The sequence below is a fragment of the Colobus angolensis genome, unplaced genomic scaffold, assembly GCF_000951035.1.
Source record: "Colobus angolensis palliatus isolate OR3802 unplaced genomic scaffold, Cang.pa_1.0 Scaffold169, whole genome shotgun sequence".
Lineage (NCBI taxonomy): Eukaryota > Metazoa > Chordata > Mammalia > Primates > Cercopithecidae > Colobus > Colobus angolensis.
In genome coordinates, this window is record NW_012114810.1 from 2028373 (window position 1) to 2041699 (window position 13327).

Here is a 13327-nt window from a genome sequence, read left to right on the forward strand (position 1 = left end):
GGCCTCCCAAAGTGCTGGGATTACAGGCTTGAGCCACCGCGCCCGGCCACCTAATATTTTTATGATAGCATCCTTGCTTTTTGGTACAATAAGATGTCCTGGCCTCATCTTTGTATATTTCTTACCCTAGATATCTAGAATAGGCCATTTCCCCAAGGAGTCCTATTCTTTTAGTGAGAAACTGTATTTAGAGATCATAATCTGCGTGCTGGGTGTAATCATTGCCTGTATATGCCTTTTCATTGGCCTTTAATCCTAACTTGATCAGAATTTTCAGGGAGACAAGCAGGTTTCTGGGTACTAATGCTTACATTTCTCTTTTGTAGCAAACATTAAAACATCTATCCCCCAAACATTTATTCATCCACTGTATTTTATGGCAAAGGATATATGCAGGATCTCAGGCATTTATGAAATTATACAATGGTAGAGAATTTCAAGAAAAGTACTATTTTTACAGCTTGCTGATCTTTTTGTTTTGTTTTGATTGCTTTTTTCCAGTGTTCCTCTAGCAAGGCTTAGGTTTTTTACACTTTCCTCCCAACCCTGTTACTGAGACTTCTAGCTATAAACTATTTTCTAAACCTTGAAAGCCTTTTAGTTTCTATCCAGTGTAGTGTAGAATGATAATTTAGAATACTTATAATGTCTAGTTCCTCTGTCACATCATGGATGGACCTAGGCCTCCTATGTGAGCAGATAGGAGAAGAAGGGATATAATCACATTTGGCTTACTGAGATACTAATAATCAACAGTTTTATCTTTGTTTTATCAACAAAACAACGGCATGAAAAAGAAGTACCTTGCTTATATTGAGGTTGATCTTGAAAAGAAATTTTGTTACTACTAGTTTATATTTTGTTGTTGTTTGTATGTAATTGTCATTTATTTGCACACAGTTTTCCAATTTCTTTTTTATTTGTCATGTTAGGACCTGAGTTCCTAGAGAGAATGAGTGATTCTTGTTTAATATGCCTCTATTGTCCCAGTATTTTGCTATTTTATGTAGATATTATGATGGTAATTCTTAGGAAATGGAGGTGCCTAATGATCCCAGCATGAGACATGGATCATCTAAAAAATAAAAAATTTTTGTTTAGCCAGAATATAATTGACAAACAATATTTTACGCTCTAGAATCAAATGTGTAGTTTTTTTGTGTTAATGTATTAAATGTAGGCTGAATGTGTGAAACTGGATATTTAAGCATTTGTTTTCTTTTTAAGATCTGTGCTATTAAGTACATTTCTTGTAAGTTGTGTTAAAAAAATAATGAAGTTGTTTTAGAGAGGGAAGCTGATATTTAAGGACAGAATATTGTCAGCTTACACTGGAAGGGAGAAACTCATATTCATAGCTGTTGGAGCAGATACAGGTGTTTTTTCCCTTTTCTTTCATATATATGTATGCGTGCATGCATGTACACATACATACAAAGAAAGATAGTTATGGACCATTAATGCAATTTTTGTGAGGCCAAGATGGCAGAACCTCTCCCCTTTCCCTCCTCCACAGGCATACACCTGCCTTTTCCCACAGCATTGTCTGACTTAATTTTCTTGAAACCAATCTATCCTGTTTAACCTTAGGCTATTGCAGCAAAGGTTGGCATGGACAGTACGACAGTGAATTACTTTGCCTTATTTGAAGTGATCAATCACTCCTTTGGTGAGTACCAGTGGCTGATACTAGTTTTGTTTTCTAATACTGTCAGAAAGAAACTATTTGCTTAGAGAAGAGCTTGAAGACAAGGGGAGATCCCACTCATTAGAACTGTCTCTAACAATCAGACCAAGCATATCCCGTTAAACTTAGGTCATAAGGATGTCTGATCACTGTTGATTCTTTTTCCTCTTTTGTAAGTGTAGGTTATAACCAGCAATGAATTGGAAGATACTTTCATGAGGTTCTTTTAAATCCGAGGTTCAAAATTCGTATATTCCAATGAAACAGGCTTAAAAAGATGGGATGTTCTATTTAGCCACATGTTGTTTTAGTGTACTTTAGGATTTTTGTAAAGATTCTTAAGAGTAGCTTTCTGTTTTCAGAAGTTAGAAAGATATATGCTGGTTAAAAGCCTTGTTTTAGTGCATACATTTAAGCTTCTGTGTGAATAAATTTCCTCTTGCAAGGAGGTTTTATTGCATGGTGACAGGAAATTTATATTTTATTTTACAAAAACTAGGGATGGTGGTCACATTGGTTGCACTGAGACTACAAAGGGGAGAGAGTCTGAGGGTTTGCTCTGAATGACATAGATTTCCTACAGTTTATGGGTCTCTTCCGTATCATATAGATTTATACAGGGCTAAGGCCAGAATAGATACAGATAATATTGATTGATCAGATCTTCCTTATCCCAGAAAGGGGGAGAGTTTGGTAGATTTAGGTTGCCTTGCTATCTCAGGTCCTGGTAGAATAACTTTGATTCCCCTAAAGCAGCCATCTCCCTAATACTCTTTTTCTTCCCAACTCACAGCAGTGTAACTAGACAGATGTAAATTACGTTACAGAGGATTACTAAGGTACCAAGACATCTGGATTCTAACCTTGTTTTTTGTCTAAGCTTTAGTTTCACTTTCTATAAAATGGAAAGTATTAAATCTCTCTTTTGTAGTGTTACAAAGCCAAGTAAACATCGAGAGAGGAAGTAATCTCAGCAATTTGGGAGGCTGAGGCAGGAGGATTGCTTGAGCCCAGGAGTTTGAGACCAGCCTGGGCAACATAGTGAGACTGCCATCTCTAAAAACAATTTAAAAATTAGCCAAGCATGGTGACACATGCAGGTGGTCCAAGCTGGGAGGCTGAGGTGGGAGGATCAGTTGAGCCTAGGAGGTTAAGGCTGCTGTGAGCTATGATTGTGCCACAACTCTCTAGCCTGGGCAACAGAGTGAGACCCTGTCTCCAAAAAAAAAAGGCAATTTAGAAATTAAAAGTGGTAGTTTTTTTTATCCTGCTTGGGTGGCTGTTACAAAGAGAAAGTATAACATTACTCAGAAGACACTTTTCAGTTTGAGGAATACTGTAGCATTTTTGGAGGTGGGCTGGAAAAAACCTTTTGGCCTTAATAAAAGCAGTTCATTGAGAATTACCACGTGAGAGACTCTGAATGCACCAGAGCTGGGTAAGAGGAGAGGCTTGCTTTAAAGATGTTTAGTGGACATCAGCTGTAACTAGCTAGTGGATTAGATATTTTAACTAAATTTGGAGTTGGTGCTGTTTGCAGAGTTGTCATGTTAACTGATCTGTGTCTTAGTACATTTTTGTGTTGCTATAAAGGAATACCTGAGGCTGGGTAATTTGTAAAGGAAAAAGGTCTAATTGTCTCATGATTCTGCTGATTTTCAGCTGATGTCCACCAAACATCTTTAAGACTGGGTTCAAGATTGGGCATCTGGTGAGGTCCTCAGGCTGTTTTCTTCCACTCATGGTGTGTGTAGAGATCACATTAGGCCCCACCTCTAACACTGGGGATCAAATTTCAACATAAACTTTGTGCGGGGACAAATATCCAAACCACAGCACTTGTCATTCAAGTGATAGGTTTCTGTCAGCTTGAGACTTGACTGGCCATGGTCATAGCTAGAAAGGATATTTGGCTGGACAGATATGGCTGTTTTGTGCTCCCAAGGCAGAACTCCTTAATGGATTTAAGATGATGTTCTGGTTAATGATAACATAGCATTCTTGATCTGCCTTACATAGTTTGTATTAGGGAAATTTCTTATATCTTTTCACTTCAGCTTTCTGTGTTTTGTCTTTCCTTTAGTACGTAAATTGGCACCTAATGAGTTTCCTCACAAACTCTACATTCAGAATTATACATCAGCTGTGCCAGGCACCTGCTTGACCATTCGAAAGTGGCTTTTTACAACAGAAGAAGAAATCCTCTTAAATGACAATGACCTTGCTGTTACCTACTTCTTTCATCAGGTAGGTAAATTGATCTTGAAAGGCACAATTCCTTTTTATGTTTGAATATAGTTGGTACTTTGCCAATTCCCTGTGAATCCTTAGGTAAGCTGCTTTGCTCCTGGGTCTGAATTACATTCGTAAAATGTTCTCTCCCATTTCACAAAAGATAAATATGTGTAAGTTTTAGAAGTAAAGATATCCTAGAGTTTAAAAATACATATTTTAAAAATATGTATTCTAATATTTTTAAGCAACAGAAAATGAGCATTGTGGCTGTGTACCTGTTCAAAAATTTTCCACCAATATTATATATACATAGAGTTTAAATCATCAGATAGTTCTACACAGTTTATTGTAAAAAACAGTAGTTGCCCCTGCTTATTTCCATCTCCCCCCATAGGCAACCACCTTCACCTCTTTTAGCTTTGTTTTTTATTGGTTTGTTTGTTTGTTTGTTTTTGGTATTTACTTCTGTGTCTCCATTATAACTTGGTTATATTGCTTCTACTTAATTTTTCAGATTCCAGTAGCATCTCTTAATTTCCCACTATTGAAGATGAGACCCTAGCTGTCTTTCCTCCTCCATTCCTACCATATATTCATACCTTTTTCATCTCTCCCATCCCCTTAATATAATCAAATTATAATATTTGTTAGGTCAGTATTCAGTGTTTACAATATTATGACTCTGTAAATGGTGAAATTTACAACAGAGCCATATAATAATTACTGTCTTTACTTTTCAGTTTCTTTACATTTTATTTTTCCACAGCTAATTATTGCCCTCCTTTTTTTTTTTTTTTGAGACGGAGTCTTGCTCTGTCGCCCAGGCTGGAGTGCAGTGGCTGGATCTCAGCTCACTGCAAGCTCCGCCTCCCGGGTTCACGCCATTCTCCTGCCTCAGCCTCTGGAGTAGCTGGGATTACAGGCGCCCGCCACCCCGCCCGGCTAGTTTTTTGTATTTTTAGTAGAGACGGGGTTTCACCGGGTTAGCCAGGATGGTCTCGATCTCCTGACCTCGTGATCCGCCCGTCTCGGTCTCCCAAAGTACTGGGATTACAGACTTGAGCCACTGGGCCCGGCCTGCCCTCCTTTTTCATTTGCTTAATTTTCCGTGTACTTATGATTAGTTTATCTCCATACTCTTCACCAGTTGTCTAAATCTCCTCTAAAGACATTCAGTTCAGACCCATCAGGTAGTTCATGAATTTCCACTTTCTGAAGAAATCTCTTGTGGAGCCTCTTCCTCTACCCCTGTGTGAAGTGGCGGCTCTGTACTCTGGTGCACAGCTGGCCTTCTGGGATAGCCCTTCACCACCACCATCTCCTGTTTCCAGTGTTAGAGTACATTGTTAGAGTATTTTGTTTTGCTTTACTCCCGTATTTTTGTAGAATACACTTTCAGAGCTGTTCCTCTTTTTATATATGTAATTTTTTATTTTTAATTTTTGTGGGTACATAGTAGGTGTATATATTTTTGGAGTACATGAGATGTTTGATATAGGCATGTGGTGTGTAATAATCACATCATGGAAAATGGGGTATCCATCCCCTCAAACATTTATCTTTTGTGTTACAAACAATCCAGTTATACTCTTTTAGTAATTTTAAAATGTACAATTAAATTATTATTGACTATAGTCACTCTATTTTGCTGTCAAATACTAGGCCTTATTCATTAATTCTGGCTATTTTTTGTACCCATTAACCATCCCCGACTCTCCCCCAATTCCCCACTACCCTTCCCAGAGTCTGGTAACTATCCTACTCTATCTCCATGGGTTCAATTGTTTTGAGTTTTACAGTTCACAAATAATTGAGAACATGTAATATTTGTCTTTCTGTGCCTGGCTTATTTCACTTAACGTAGTGACCTCCACTTCCATCCATGTTGTTGCAAATGATCGACTCTCATTCTTTTTTTATGGCTGAATAGTACTCCATTGTGTATAAGTACCACATTTTCTTTATCCATTCATTCGTTGATGGATGCTTAGGTTGCTTCTAAATCTTGACTGTTGTGAACAGTGCTGCAGCAAACATGGGAATGTGGGTATCTCTTCAAAATACTGATTTCCTTTTTTTGGGGTATATACCCAGCAGTGGGATTGCTGGATTGTATGATGGTTCTATTTTTAGTTTTTTGAGGAACCTCCAAACTTCTCTGAGTGGTTGTACTAATTGACATTCCCACCAACAGTAAACAAGGGTTCCCTTTTCTCCATATCCTTGCCAGTATTTGTTACTGCCTCTCTTTTGGATATAAGCCATTTTAACTAGGGTGAGATGGTATCTCATTGTAGTTTTTATGTGCATTTCTTTTTTTTCCAAATGTTGAGTTGTTTGAGCTCCTTATATATTCTGATTATTAATCCCTTGTCAGATGAGTATTTACAAATATTCACCCATTCTGTGGGTTGCTTTTTCACTTTGTTGATTGTTTTCTTTGCTGGGCAGCTTTTTAGCTTGACGTGATCCCATTTGTCCATTTTTGCTTTGGTTGACTGTGCTTGTGGGGTATTACTTAAGAAATCTTTGCCCAGACTGATGTCATGGAGAGTTTTCCCAATTTTTTCTTGTAGTAGTTTCATAGCTAGAGGATTTAGATTTAATTATTGAACCTATTTTGATGTGATTTTTGTATATGGCAAGAGTTAGGGGGCTAGTTTCATTCTTTTGCACACGGATATCCAGTTTTCCCAGCACCATTTATTGAAGAGACTGTCTTTTCCCCAGTACATGTTCTTGGCACCTGTGTCGAAAATGAGTTAACTGTAGGTATGTGAATTTGTTTCTCATTTCTTTATTGTGTTCCATCGGTCTGTGTGTCTGCTTTTATGCCACTACCGTGCTTTTTTTTTTACTATAAAAAAAGTTTAAAAAAAGTTTTTGTTACTATAGTTCCGTAGTATAACTTGAATTCAGGTAATATGATTCCTCCAGTGTTGTTTTTTTTTTTTTTTTTTTCGAGACAGGGTCTCACTTTATCACCCAGACTGGAGTGCAGTGGCATGATCACAGCTCACTGAAGCCTTGACCTCCTAGGCACAGGCTATCCTCCTGCCTCAGCCTCCCCACTGGCTGGGGCTGTAGGCCCACGCCACCATGCCCCACTGATTTTTTAAGTTTTTTTTAGAGGCAGGGGGTCTTGCTGTGTTGCCCAGGCTGCCTTGAACTCTTGGGCTCAAGATCCTCTTGCCTTAGCCTCCTAAATTGCTGGATTACAGATTTGTGCCACCACAGCCCACCCAGTTTTCTTCTTTTTCTTAGGATATCTTTGGCTATTCTGGGTCTTCGGTGGTTCTGTATAAATTTTAGGATAGTTTTTTTTCCTATTTCTGTGAAGAATGTCATTGGTATTTTGATAGGGGTTGCATTGAATTTGATAGGGGATTGCTTTGGGTAGTGTGGACATTTTAACAATATTTATTCTTCCAATCCATGAACATGGAATACTTATTCCATTTGTTGGTGTCCTCTCTTCACCTTTCTTTCATAGTGTTTTAATTTCTTTTTCAGATTGTTCTCTGTTGGCATATAGAAATGCTACTGATTTTTGTTGCTGATTTTGTATCTTGCAACTTTACTGAATTTATTTATCAATTCTAATAGTTTTTCAGTGGAGTCTTTAGGTTTTTCCAAGTATAAGATCATATCATATGCAAACAAGGATCATTTGACTTCTTCCTTTCCAATTTGGATGCCCTTTATCACTTTTTCTTGTCTGATTGCTCTAGCTGGGACTTCTGGTACTATGTTGAATAACAGTGGTGAAAGTGGGCATCCTTGCTGTGTTTCAGGTCTTAGAGGAAAGACTTTCAGTTTCTCCCCATTCAGGATGATAGTAGCTGTGGGTCTGTCATATATAGCTTTTATTATGTTGAGGTTTCTCCTATACCCAGTTTTTTGAGGAGTTTTATGAAGGGAAGTTGAGTTTTATCAAATGCTTTTTCAGCATGAATTGAAATGATCATATGATTTTTGTCCCTTACTCTGTTGATGTGGTGTGTCACATTGATTGGTGTTTTTGAACCATCCTTACATTCCCAAGGATATATCTTGCTCAGGATGATTTTTTAAATGTATTGTTGAATTCAGTTTGCTAATATCTTGTTGAGGATTTCTGTATTAATATTCATCAGGGATATTGGTCTGTAGTTTTCTTTTTTGATATGTCTTTGTCTGGTTTTGGTATAAAGGTGATACTGGCCTCATAGAATGAGTTTAGAAGTATTCTCTCCTTCTCTCTTTTTTTGAAATAGTTTGCGTAGAATTGGTATTAATTCTTCTTTAAATGTCTGGTAGAATTTAGCAGTGAAGCCGTTGGATTCTGGGCTTTCCTTTACTGGAGACCATTACGGCTTTGATCTTGTTACTTGTTATTAGTATGTTCGGGTTTTGGATTTCTTCATGGTTCAATTTTGTGGGTTGTATATGTTTAGGAATTTATCCATTTCTTTTAGATTTTACAATTTATTGGCATGTAGTTAATCATAGTAGCCACAAATGATCCTTTGGATTTCTTTAGTATCAGTTGTAATGTCTCCTTTTTCATCTCTGATTTTATTTGGATCTTCTTTTTTTTTTCTTAATCTGGCTAAAGGTTTTTCTGTTTAACTTTTCAAAAAAACCAAGTTTTTCATTTCTCTTTTTTTGTATTTTTTTATTTCAATTTAATTTATTTCTGCTCTAATCTTTATTATTTGTTTTCTTCTACTGATTGGTTTTGGTTTGCTCTTGCTTTTCTATTTCTTTAAGATGCATCGTTTGAAATTTTTCTTCTTTTTTTGATGTAGGCATTTATAACTATAAAATTCCTTCTTAGTTGTGCTTTTGCTGTATCCCATATGGCATGTTATGTTTTCATGATCATTTATTTCAATAAATTTTTAAATTTCCTTCTCAATTTCTCCATTGACCCACTGGTCTTTCAGGAGTATATTGTTTAATTTCCATGTATTTGAATAGTGTCCAAAATTCCTCATTTTTGATTTCTGGTTTTATTCCATTGTAGTCAGATACTTGGTATTACTGTAATATTACTATGGTCAGATACTTGATCATATTGATACTATTTGATATTAATAATACTTGATATTATTCCATTTTAAAAAAATGTTTTAAGACTTGTTTTGTGACCTAACATACGGTCTGTTCTTGAGAGTGATCCATGTGCTGAGGAAAAGAATGTGTGTTCTGCAGTCATTGGATGAAGTGTTCTGTAAATATGTATTAGATCCATTTGGTCTATAATGCCAATTAAGTCCAGTGTATCTTGGTTGATTTTCTGTCTGGAAGATCTGTCCAGTGCCGAAGGTTAGGTGTTGAGGTCTCCAGCTATCATTGTGTTAGAGTCTGCCTCTCTCTTTAGCTGTAATAATATTTGCTTTAGATATTAAATATATATTAGGGTGCTCCAGTGTTGGGTGTGCATATATTTAATATTGTTACATCCTCTTGCTGAATTGACCCCTTTATCATTATATAGTGACCTTCTTTGTCTTGTCCTATATTTTTGTCTTAAAATCTATTTTGTCTGATGTAAGTATAGCTACTTCTGCTCTGTTTTGGTTTCCATTGTCATGTAGTATCTTTTTCCATCTGTTTATTTTCCATCTATGTGTGTCTTTATAGGTGAAGTATGCTTCTTGTAGACAACAGATCAATGGTTCTTGTTTTTTATTTATTCAGCCACTGTGTGTCTGTTGATTGAAGTTTAGTCCATTTGCATTCAGTGTTACTATTGATAAGTAAGGCCTTACTTTTGCTATTTTGTTACTTGTTTTATGGTTGTTTTGTGATCATCTTTTCCTTCTTTCCTTCCTTCCTGTCTTCCTTTTAGTGAAGATGATTTTCTGTGGTGATATGATTTAGTTTCTTACTTTTTATTTTTTTGTGTATTTGTTGTATGTTTGTCGGTTTGGGGTTACAAGGCTTGCAAATACTCTTGTAATCTGTTATTTTAACCTGATAACAACACTGTTTGCATAAACAAACAAGCAAGCAAAAAGAAAACTAATAAAGGCTCCATGCCTTAAATATATTACCCCACTTTTTCACTTTTTGTTGTTACTATTTATACCTTATTGTACTATGTCTTGAAAAGTTGTTGTAGTTATTACTTTTGATTGGTTCATCATTTAGTCTTTCTACTTAAGATGAGTAGTTTACATACCATAGTTACAGTGTTATGATATTTTGTGTTTTTCTGTGTATTTAATATTACCATACCTTCAGATGATTTCTTATTGCTCATTAACATCATTTTCTTTCTGATTGAAGTACTCCTTTTAGCATTTCTTGTAGGACAGGTCTAGTATTGATGAAATCCCTCAGCTATTGTTTGTCTTGGAAAGTGTGTTTCTGTTTCACGTTTGAAGGATAATTTAGCTGGATATACTTATTGTAGAGTAAAATGGTTTTTTCCCTGTCATCATTTTAAATATATTATGCCACTCTTTTCTGGCCTGTAAGGTTTCCACTGAAAGTCTGCTGCCAGATGTATTGGAGCTCCATTGTATATTGTTTCTGTTCTCTTGCTGCTTTTACAATCTTTTCTTTATCCTTGACCTTTGGGAGTTTGATGATTAAATGCCTTGACGTAGTCTTCTTTGGGTTAAATCTGCTTGGTGTTCTATAACCTTTTTGTACTTGGATATTGATGTCTTTCTCTAGATTTGGGAAGTTCTCTGTTATTACCCCTTTGAATAAACTTTCTACCCTTATCTCTTTCTCTGCCTCCTCTTTATGGCCAATAACTCTTAGATTTGCCCTTTTGAGGCTATTTTCTAGATTCTGTAGGCCTCCTTCATTTTTTTTTTTAAATTATTTTTTCTTTTGTCTCCTTTATGTATTATTATTATTTTTTTTTTTGAGACAGAGTTTCACTGTTGTTGCCCAGGCTGATGCAATGGTGCAATCTTGGCTTACTGCAACGTCTGCCTTCCGGGTTCAGGCAATTCTCCTGCCTCATCCTCCTGAGTAGCTGGGATTACAGGTGCACGCCACCACACCCAGCTCATTTTGTATTTTTAGTAGAGATGGGGTTTTGCTATGTTTATCAGGCTGGTCTCGAACTCCTGACCTCAGGTGATCCACCCGCCTCGGCCTCCCAAAGTGCTAGGATTACAGGCGTGAGCTACCACGCCCAGCCTCCTCCATGTGTTTTCAAATAGCCGTCTTCAAGCTCACTAATTCTTTCTCCTGCTTGATCAATTGTGCTATTAAAAGACTCTGATGATGCATGCATTCTTCAGTATGCCAATTGCATTTTTCAGCTCTAGAATTTCTGCTTGATTCTTTTTAATTATTTCAATCTCTCTCTCTCTCTTTTTTTTTTTTGAGACAGAGTCTGGCTCTGTCGCCCAGGCTGGAGTGCAGTTGCGCAATCTTGGCTCACTGCATCTTTGTTGAATTTATCTGATAAAATTCTGAATTCCTTCTCTGTGTTACCTAGAATTTCTTTGAGTTTCCTCAAAACAGCTATTTTGAATTCTGTTTGAAAGGTCACATATCTCTTTTTCAACAGGATTGGTCCCTGGTGCCTTATTTAGTTCTTTTGGTGAGGACATGTTTTCCCGGATTGTCTTGATACTTGCAGATGTTTGTCTGTGTCTGGGCATTGAAGAGTTAGGTACTTATTGTAGTCTTTGCAGTCTGGGCTTGTTCATACCTGTCCTTCTTGGGGAGGCTTTCCAGATATTTGAAAGGACTTGGGTCTTGTGATCTAAGCTATATCTGCTTTAGGAAGGACCCCAACCCCAATAATGCTGTGGTTCTTGCAGACTCTTAAGAGGTACTGCCTTGTTGTCTTGGACAAGATCCAGAATTCTCTGGATTACCAGGCAGAGACTCCTATTCTCTTCTCTTACTTTTTCCCAAACAAATGTAGTATTTTCTGTGTTGAGCTGTCTGGAGCTGGGGGTGGGGGTACACAAGCACCCCTATAACCACTGCCACTGGGACTTTGCTGGGTCAGACCTGAAGCCAGCACAGCGCTGAGTCTTGCCTAAGGCCTACTGTAGCTACTCCCTGGCTACTGCCTATGTTTGCTGAAGGTTCTGGGCTTCTACAATCAATCAGCAGGTGGCAAAGCCAGCCAGGCCTATGTCCTAAACTTAGGGTGGTGAGTTCCCCCAGACCCTGGGAGGGTCCAGAGTGCCATCTGGGAGCCAGGGACTACAGTCGAAAACCTTAGAAGTCTACGTGGTGTTCTACTGTTCTAGAGCTGAGCGGGCATTCACACCACAAGACACAGTCCTTCCCACTCTTCTCTTCTTTTCAAAGGCAGAGAAGCCTCACCCCATGGACACTGCCACCTCAGGCCCATGGGGAGTACTGCCAGACTCCTGCCAATGTTCCCTTAAGACCCAAGGACTCTTCAGTCAGCTTGTGGTAAATGCTGCCTGGCCTGGAACTCACCCTTCAGGGTAGTGGGGCTCCCCTTTGGCCCAGGGCAAGTCCAGAAATGCCATCTAAGAACCAAGTCCTCTAAGAGCTTTGTGAGAAGAGGGTACATGGGAAGACAACATTTAAAAATCTTGAATGCCTGGAAATGCCATTATCCTACCCTGACACTTGGTTAATGTCACATTTATGTATAGAACACTAGGTTGAAAATGATTTAACTTCAGAAATTTTAAAGAATTATGTTCCACCAACAGGTGTGAGGGCTCGTGCCTGTAGTCTCAGCACTTTCGGAGGCCATGGTGGGAGGATCACTTGAGCCCAGGAGTTCGAGACCAGCCTGAACAACATGACGAGGCTTTGTCTCTACAAAAACTTTAAAATTTAGCCAGACGTGGTAGTGTGCACCTGAAGTCCTAACTGCTCAGGAGTCTGAGGTGGGAGGATCACCTGAGCTCAGGAGTTTGAGGCTGCAGTGAGCCATGATCACACCATTACACTGTAGCCAGGGAGACATGGGTATCAAAAATTTGTCTCCATGGGTATCAAATTTCACAATCATGTGCCTTGCTGTGGGTCTATTTTCATTTATTATGTTGGGCTCTCTGTGGGAAATTTGTGTTTCTGATCTGGCAAATTTTCTTGAATTATTAAATTGACAGTTTGTTCTCTCATTTTCTGTTCTCTCTTTTTGGCATTCCTATTATTCTGATACACAGTTTTTTGGTCTGCCCCGTAATCATCTTATCTTCTCTCATATTTTTAATTTATTTGTCTTCTTGCTCTATTTCCTAAATAACTTACTCAGGTTTCTCTTCTAGCCCTCTTAGGCTTTTTTTTTTTTTTTTTTTTAAACATATGCCAGTTTTTGTGTGTGGGGGTAATGGGGGTGGTTTTGAGACGAAGTCTCTCTCTTTCACCCAGGCTGGAGTGCAGTGGTGCAATCCTGGCTCACTGTAACCTCTGCCTCCGGGTTCAAGCAATTCTCCTGCCTCAGCCTCCCAA

General features: G+C 38.0%; 1 protein-coding gene across 2 annotated transcripts in view; it reads left to right on the plus strand.

The window, feature by feature from the left end:
* The window catches only part of SNX27 (sorting nexin family member 27), a 57685-nt gene that overhangs the window by 22638 nt on the left and 21720 nt on the right, over nt 1–13327 (plus strand). For both annotated transcript variants that reach the window (XM_011937888.1, XM_011937887.1), the window contains exons 5-6: nt 1591–1669; nt 3771–3934. In XM_011937888.1, coding sequence (XP_011793278.1) covers nt 1591–1669; nt 3771–3934 — 243 coding nt within the window. The remainder of the gene's footprint in view (nt 1–1590; nt 1670–3770; nt 3935–13327) is intronic.